The sequence below is a fragment of the Pogona vitticeps genome, chromosome 9 (genome assembly GCF_051106095.1).
Source record: "Pogona vitticeps strain Pit_001003342236 chromosome 9, PviZW2.1, whole genome shotgun sequence".
Classification (NCBI taxonomy): Eukaryota; Metazoa; Chordata; class Lepidosauria; order Squamata; family Agamidae; genus Pogona; species Pogona vitticeps.
Window position 1 is genome coordinate 25,104,199 of NC_135791.1, and position 8,519 is coordinate 25,112,717.

Genomic DNA, 8,519 nt, shown 5'->3' on the forward strand with positions numbered 1-8,519 from the left:
CCAGTTGTCAGGATAAGCAGTAGAAAGTGAGACTGGTAGTTAAGGAAGCTTATGCTTCCATGCTCTTATTAGGAAATTATTAGAAGCAAAATGGCTAGGGAACGGTGTGCCACTCCCTGGAGCATTCTGAGTGTGTGTGTGTGGAAATAACACTGCCAATCTCTGATAAGATTTGTGTGCATCCTGTTAAGGAAACACCGTCAGCATCCCAGTCCTCATTCCCTCATGCTCACGTGTGTGTGTGTGTGTGTGACTTGATTCATCTTGCAGCGAAGGGCTGATACAAAGAGACGCTGTGATATTTTTGGCAAATCCGAAATAGCAGCCTTACCATTTTCCATGCGCTATTTAGGTTCCCTTTTCCAAAATGCTTTTGGCTGTCCCAAATAGCCAGCTAGGAACACCTCTTTTTTTTGGAAAACACTCCTGAAAGGGTGTTTGCCTCTCCCCCTGGTGTGCACCCGCTCATTTCCAAACACACACACACACCCCTCAGAAACACAGTGCATCGATTGTTCTACTTCCCTCCCCTGTTTGTGTGTCACTAGAATGCGGTTATTGTGCGGGTTTGCTGCAAACTTTTTCTCCTCTCCCTCCTGCCACCCCTTTTTCCACCCAGATAAATTCACACACAGTGAGTATACACAGCGGCTGGAGCAGGGCTTCTCCGTCAATGGGAGGGCTTATTATCCCAGTGGCTGGGAACCTGGAAACAAGGATGTGTGTGGCCCGGGAGCATGACTTCATGCACAGAGAGAGAGAGAGAGCGCCCTCATGCAATCGCCTTCTATAAGGAAGGCACCCTTTCAAGGCAGGCTGGGAAGTCTTTTCCTCCTGCCTCTGTTGCCTGCAAAGCCAGCAGGAGAATGTTCCACCCCATGCCCAAATCTCGAATCTGGATGTTAACACCCGCAGTTCCTGAGTTAGGGGTGCTGTTCGAAGCCCCGCACCCCATGTTTTCATCTGCTGGATGTTGCTTTAACTCCTCCACCACCACCACCCAGTATTTGGCTTGGCTTGGCCTTTTTTTTTTGAGCCGCCTCCTGAACTGCAGGCGACGGCGTCATGGCCTTCCAGAGGAGGTCTGCTAAAAATGGCATGCTCAGAAGTTCCTGGGGAAAATGCCACTGTAGAGGCAGGGTGTTGTGCCATCAACTGACACCCCCCTCCCCACCCATTTTTGGGCCGAGGATGATGGGGGGGGGAACCATAATTTGAGGGAGAGAGTGGTCTGCTCAGCATTTGGATGCCTTTAAAAGGCGAGGAGCCCCCTCTGGCGCCTGCAAGCTGTCACTGCAAGGCTTGCAGGTGGCTTGGAAGAGGTGAGGCAGAGAAGAAGACATTGCCCCCTGTGGCAGTCCTGGGTCCCGAACGCGTCGTGCTTATGCGCTTTGCCACTTCCCAGCCACAGCTTGGATCCTGTGTGGTCTTTTCTGGGCAACAGCCAGGCAGAGTCTTCCAGACAACTGTGCTTCCCTGTTGTCTCTTCCCTGTTGTCTCGTCTATGATATAAAGTCATCTTAGAACTGCACAGCTGGAAAGGCCGGATCCTCCAGTCCAGCCCCTGTCAAGGGAGGCACAAAGGGGGAATCAAACTCCCAACCTCTGGCTCGTATCCCACTGAGCTACCGTAATTGCTAATTTTAAATGTAGTGACTCATGGTGTCTAGCGCTTTGCAGAGGGTTAGGGTTTCTGGAGACAGGTCTCTGCCCCAAGGAGATAACAGTCTAGCTCTCCAGATCACCCCTTGTGGTGAAGAGCACCTGGGTGGCCCCTTATGGGATGGAAGGGCCAACATCTCCGTGCTTCCCCCCCCCACCTTCCATTTTGGTTAAGGGGGTTCTGGAAGGGGCCCGTCTAGCCTCTGACCTCTGAAAGGCCCCTCCTTGTCTCGCCAAGAGGAGAGAACACAGCCTTGGTCTGAAAACTCCTTGCCTACCCTGCAAATCATTCGGAAGTGGATCTGGCCCTCAAGTGACCCACTTTTTTGTTCTCTGCCCCACAGTGAGCTGGACTACTACGACTCCCCCAGCGTCAACGCCCGGTGCCAGAAAATCTGCGACCAGTGGGACTCGCTGGGATCCTTGACCCACACGCGGAGGGAGGCCTTGGAGGTGAGAGGGGGGGATGCCCGCTTTTCTTCCCCTGATGTTGCGGCGCTCTGTGGGTTTTATGGGGGGGTCGAGAGAACGGCCCATGTCGCCGACTCTTAAGCCCTGAGGGTTCCCCGTTTCCCCTGCACAGAAAACAGAGAAGCAGCTGGAGACCATTGACCAGCTCCACTTGGAATACGCCAAGAGGGCCGCGCCCTTCAACAACTGGATGGAGAGCGCCATGGAGGATCTGCAGGACATGTTCATTGTACACACCATCGAGGAGATTGAGGTAGGGAAGGGGCCTCCAGGGATTGGGACCCCCTTTGGCCTGTGGTCTGAGCCTGGGCGGGGTGACCTCCAAGACTGGGTTCTCCCAGCAGGCCTTCCCCCCCCTTCCCATGACATAGCTTCCTTTTCCCCATTTTGATCCTGTTTTCTTTATTCATTTTTATTGTTCTTAATCACAAATGTTATTTGAAGGCTGTTTTCATCTTTATAATTCTGTAAGCCACCCAGAGCAGATTCCCGAATCTAGATGGGTGGGGTAAAAATTTGAACAAGCAAACTCTTAGAGGAAAGCCTCCAACATCTCTGGGTTGCAAGCAGGAACAGCTCTTTCTGCCCAAGATTAGGGCAATGACAGGCCGTCGGCTTCAGTGCCTCGCTGGGCTTCACGGTTGCGCCAAGCGAAGCAGGTCTTGGCTGGGGACGCTGACGGAGCCCCTTCCCCTCTTTCCGCCCAGGGTCTGATGGCGGCCCACGACCAGTTCAAGTCCACCTTGCCTGATGCCGACAAGGAGCGGGAAGCCATCCTGGGCATCCAGAGCGAAGCGCAGAGGATCGCCGACTACAATAACATTAAGCTCTCCGGGAACAACCCTTACACTTCGGTCACTCCTCAGATCATCAACTCCAAGTGGGACAGGGTAGGTTGGAGGAGCCGTCGGCTTTACTTATCATTATTGCTATCGTTATAATTGTGGTTAGAAAATATTTTTGTCCTGTCTTTCTCCTTAAAATGAGCCCAAGGCAGCCTGCGTCGTTAAAAAGATAATATGTAGAAGCTAAAAACAGTAGGTATACAAATCAGTGCTAAAGCACATTTAAAAAACTAATCCATTAGAAAAAACCTCAGACCATCCATTATTAAGGGAAAGCCTGCCTGAAGAGAAAGGTCCTTCTTGTCAATCAGAAGGCACTGCTTTGGTACGTCCAGGTGGCTGTTTTCTGCACCCTTGTTGTAGCCAAGATTCCCAGGAGGAAAGGGGGATAACAAATGATGTGCATGGGGAATTCTGGGTATTGTAGTCCAAGAACCGAAACAAAACGAAAAAGTTGTCTGGAAGCCGACAGATGGTTTTGAAAACGGCTGGGGTGGGTGTAAAAATCATTGGGAGCACAAACTCGGCTGGGGTGGCTCATGGTGGTGGTGGGGGGTTGCATCTAAAGCCAGGCCTAGCCCCTGAGTCTGGTTTGGCCCTTCCTTGAGCAGGTCCAGCAGCTGGTGCCGAAGCGGGACCACGCCCTGCAAGACGAGCAGAGCAAGCAGCAGTCCAACGAACACTTGCGCCGACAGTTTGCCAGCCAGGCCAACATCGTGGGGCCCTGGATCCAGACCAAAATGGAGGTGAGGGGCTCTGTTCACTTACCCGTTCAACACCCAACGGGCGGGATTTGGGAAGGAAACCTACATGGGACGGCTAGGAGCGGAAGCGGACTTGATGGGGTTGACCCCGTGAGCTCTCAAGCAATCACATCCTCAACTCAAAGGGTCCCCTAGCCATGGACTGATGGGAGACATTTATCTTCCCTTCTCTTTGTCCCTCAGCCACTTGGGGGCGAGGAGGAACCGCTTCTGCGTCACCACCCGCATCCGTGGGCACAGGGGCAGAACTTTCCGAAGCGTTTGGCAGACATTCTTGTCACTCAGGCCAGAGCCCGGATGTCATGCAGGACATCTGATGTAGCTAACTATAGGTTATTTTTCGATGGGTGACCGGGGATGCAATGAAGTTATAGGTCAGCAGTAACACAATATAAAGAAATATTAACTGAAATATTGGCAGGAAATTTTAAGTTCCTCTGCCGTTCCCTTTTTTCTCCTGTGCATCAAGGGAAATATTGTTCTATTGGCTTCTGTATTTTAGTAAACATTTTCAAGGTGGTGGTTATTGCTCTAATGTGCCATCAACTCACCCTCATCTTATGGCGGCCCCATGAATGAGCCATTTCCAAAATATCCTGTCCTCAATAGCCCCGCTCAGCTCTTGTCACCTGACGCCTGTGGTTCCTATAGGGAGCCAATCCGTCTTGTATTTGATCTTCCTCTTTTTCCATTCCCTTCAACCTCTTCAAGGTGCACTATCAGAATTGGCCACTAGAGGGAACCAGAGGGTGTAATTCCCAGCATATTTTAGGCATGCCCGCTGTGGACACATGACACGCCACCCCTTCACCGAACTGCCTTCGAGAGCGAGGCCCCGATCCCGGGTCCCGGACACACCTGCTCTGACGCAAAAGAACAAGGAACTCGGAGCGAAGTTCCCAACCCTCACCCTTTCCTTCCCCTTCCCAGGAGATTGGACGTATTTCCATCGAGATGAACGGTACTTTGGAGGACCAGCTGGACCACCTGAAGCAGTACGAGCGGAGCATCGTGGATTACAAGCCCAACATCGACCTCCTGGAGCAGCAGCACCAGCTCATCCAGGAGGCCCTCATCTTCGACAACAAGCACACCAACTACACCATGGAGGTGAGGGCGGCCCCGGGGAGTTCGGTCTTTGGAGGGTTCGGGGCCCGCCTCGGGAGATCCGAGGTGGGACTCGCTTGGGCCTCTTCCCCTCACGCTCCCCTTCTTCTGGCTTCTGCCTCCAGCACATCCGTGTCGGGTGGGAACAGCTCCTCACCACCATCGCCCGGACCATCAACGAGGTGGAGAACCAGATCCTGACCCGGGACGCCAAGGGGATCAGCCAGGAGCAGATGCAAGAATTCCGGGCCTCCTTCAACCATTTCGATAAGGTAGACACGGTCTGAAGGCAGGGCAGTAAGAAGCTGCTGCGCCCATCCTTTGGGGGTTTCCTTGCCTCCGCTTCTTTATCTCTAAGACAGAGAGCGTCTGGCTTCCGAAAAAAACCCCCAAACCCCAGCAGCCAGTGGCAAAGACAAGCCGTTTTCTTTACACAAACCCTTGTCTGAGCCTTTGGGCAGCACCCTGAGGAGCATGAGAACTGACCTCCTTTGAGGTTTTAATTTCTGAAGAGAAGATGTGTGTCTGAGCAGTCGTGCTTGCAAACGAAGCCTGGGTTGGTCCTCCAGATGCCCAATCAGAAAAAGCAGGCTTCGTTTGCAAACTACAAGAGGTGTGAAAAAACAGGCGGCTTCTCTGAACCTGGAAGGAATTCCCTCTTTCAGGGCTGTGCGATCTGTCATGTGTAGCTTGACCCTTTGCTGTAAACGTGTAGCTTGACCCTTCAAGGCACTCTGAATGCAGTTGCTACTGGGAGGCAGAGGGAGTGCCCTTACTTAGCTCTTCCAAAAATCAAAAAGCATAAAAAGATGTTGCTCTTATGCAGCATTTCATTTCTGAGGTCCGAAGCAGCTCGGTGTGTTAGCGTTTCATCCAAAAGAGTCAGACAGGAGTTCTGAGCCGTTCAGATACGCTCTATTTCTTTTCCCCTGATCCTTCATCCATAACTTGGTAGGAGTTTCTGTCACAAGCATCTGGAGTTCCAGAAGCTGGGAAGAGGGGCTGTTTCATCTCGCTCTGCCGGCCAGTAATAGCGGGATCCCACACCCCCTTCTGACCACCCTCCTATTGGGAGAGGAATGTGTTCACGTAGCCTCCCCCAACCAGTGGTCCTGCAAATGAGATTTGCTGCAACTCCGAGTGTGCTCAGGTCATCCCAGCCCTCGACCAGGCTGGTTGGGGACGATTGGAGTGGTAGCCGGCCTGAGTGGTCAGGCACTGTGAGAAACAGAGGGTGGATTTTCCATGTCCGGCTGCCTCGGTGTGTTCTCGTAACCTCTGGCAGCTGCCGAGGACTTAGAACCAGCCTCGTCTGAACCAGCCGTGTGTCTTCTAAAATGCAAACATGTTTTGCATTTCCCTTGTGGACTGGGGAAATGCCTTTCCAGGTCTTGGCTCATCTGCAGGACCAAGGGCTTGGTGTGAGCAGAGATGGAAGGAAAGTCCCCCAGGGTGGGGTTGGGCTGGTTTACCGCCTGCCCGGCTGAGAGGGCTCTCGGCCCTCCTCCCGAGGGGCTCCTGCCGGCCGACGGGACCTGGTGTTGATCTTGAACTAACGGCCTATCTTTTCCCCTCCGCTCCACCGCCCTGTGTCGTGGGCGCCCGGGCCTTGCCTCCTCTCCTTCCCTCGGCTTGCATGCCACGTCCTCCATCACTCGGTGTGCCTGGCCCCGTCGGCAGGACCACGGCGGCTCTCTGGGGCCCGAAGAGTTCAAAGCCTGCCTCATCAGTTTGGGATACGATGTGGAAAATGACCGACAGGTACCCTTTGCCCATTCACCGCGGGGCCTCTGGCGACGTTGCGATTAACCAGATCTCCTTTCTTTCTTCCTTCACCACATTGTTTCTCTCTCCTCCTCTTCTTCTTCTTCCGACCATCTTGTTGTTAATGTTTCTTCCCTCCCCCCCCCCAAACTCCCTGTGCCTGTTCCTCCCTTCCTGCTCATCTCCTGGTTACATGGCATCTCAATGACTTTTCCTGACTGACCTTCTCTCTCTGCGTCTTTTTCTCCCTCCATGGGGCTGCTGTGGCTCTTTCCTCCCACCTCTGCATGCCTTCTCCATCTGCAACCTCCTTCCTTCCTTCCTTCCATCCATCCTTCCTTCTCCTGCTGGCCTCTCGGAATAGAAGCGCACGGGGAGCATGGATACAGATGACTACCGAGCCCTCCTTATCTCCACGGGATACAGCCTGGTACGCTTTCTGCTTTGCCCTTCTCTCTGCTTTGCACTGTCAGTGGTGGTGCTGATGTCTCCAGGGTTAAGTTCCATCTATCCTCTGTTACGACGGGCGTATGAAAGATCTTGTTTTTGACAGTCATATGTTTTGCAGAGTCAGTTAAAGGCTGAAAAATTATATTTGAAGATGTCTGTAAGGTGAAGGGTGAACTAGGACAGAATTACAAAAGGATGGGTGTCTGCTAGAGCTGCTAACTGTGTAAATTTTTGAAAGCAGGTTTGCATTTTAACCCGTTTCAGAGTAAAGAGATCTGCATATTACTGAAGCTTCAGCAGGAGAGCCTTTTCAGCAAGGCAGAGGCAACAGACATGAGAGCTTGAAATTGAATAGACAAAAGTTATTGATTCTTTTTAGAAGGAAAAGCTGTCTTTAATTCTTTTTCCATTGCCCAAGTTGAAAGTGGCTCAGTAAAAACCTAAGGGTCACCTTGACGTTATAGCCCGACCTGGTAAAACTGACCACTTAACTGACGCTTTTTGCTCGTAAACATTGGGTGGAAGGACGGCAGCCCAACCATCAGTTGATAACTTTCAAAGCAGACGGGCCTTCGCCATGGCTTGCTTACTGGATTAATTCGAGAGGGAGGAATGGAATGTGGGCTTCCTTCGTGCAGAATGGAGGTCTGCCACAGACATGTCATTTCCGCCCTGCTCTCGTGTAACCATGTTTGGGAGGAAAGAGAAGAGACGAGCGTGGCTTAAATCTTGATGCTGTTCCTTCTGTATTAGTTCTAGCATACCTTGGCATTTGAGAGGATGCTGATCCGAACACTGCAGAACACCTTTTCTCCCCAGATTTGTTGTTAAAATTTGTGGCGTGTGAATTCAGGCCGTCATTTTATGACAAAGCAGTGGACGCGTGGGGAAGCTTTTTACATCAAGCTGTCCTAGCCAGTGCCACACCACCTGTGTCGTGGCCTCTGGCATTCCCGAAAGGCTGCTGGCCTTTTGCAAGAGAATTGAACCCCTTTCCCCCTTGTCCAGGGAGATGCAGAGTTCAACCGGATAATGAGCGTAGTGGACCCCAACAACAGCGGCGTCGTGACCTTCCAGGCTTTCATTGACTTCATGTCCAGGGAGACAACGGATACGGACACGGCCGACCAGGTCATCGCCTCCTTCAAGGTCCTGGCTGGTGACAAGGTAAGCTCAGCAGAAAGGCTGAGGCCATCTGGGAATTCCAAGGACTTCCCCAACCCCAGTCCTAGAATCTTTCATTTATTTAGACCCAAGTTTCTAGCCCTCAAGACCCAGAAGAAATGTTTGAAGGTTTACAGGCTCTTCCACCTGAAACCGCCAGACAAGTAGCTTAGCAGGGTTTCCAGTGATTAGGACCTGGGGGTTTCTGTGCCTTGTACGGCTTGCGTCCACTGCTCCATGTGAAGCTTGTCTTGAAAATGGCACAAAACGGTGCTTCCATTCTCACATATGC

At 52.1% G+C, this 8,519-nt stretch overlaps 1 protein-coding gene across 6 annotated transcripts in view; it reads left to right on the forward strand.

Annotated features, from left to right (window-relative positions):
* Positions 1 to 8,519, forward strand: part of ACTN4 (actinin alpha 4) — an 85,637-nt gene that overhangs the window by 74,335 nt on the left and 2,783 nt on the right. For 2 of the 6 annotated variants that reach the window (XM_020787289.3, XM_072980145.2), the window contains exons 13-21: positions 2,007 to 2,115; positions 2,246 to 2,386; positions 2,841 to 3,023; positions 3,590 to 3,724; positions 4,673 to 4,852; positions 4,975 to 5,121; positions 6,530 to 6,610; positions 6,978 to 7,043; positions 8,072 to 8,230. In XM_020787289.3, coding sequence (XP_020642948.1) covers positions 2,007 to 2,115; positions 2,246 to 2,386; positions 2,841 to 3,023; positions 3,590 to 3,724; positions 4,673 to 4,852; positions 4,975 to 5,121; positions 6,530 to 6,610; positions 6,978 to 7,043; positions 8,072 to 8,230 — 1,201 coding nt within the window. The remainder of the gene's footprint in view (positions 1 to 2,006; positions 2,116 to 2,245; positions 2,387 to 2,840; positions 3,024 to 3,589; positions 3,725 to 4,672; positions 4,853 to 4,974; positions 5,122 to 6,529; positions 6,611 to 6,977; positions 7,044 to 8,071; positions 8,231 to 8,519) is intronic. The other 4 variants (XM_072980146.2, XM_020787290.3, XM_020787287.3 and 1 more) reach the window with 2 other exon arrangements.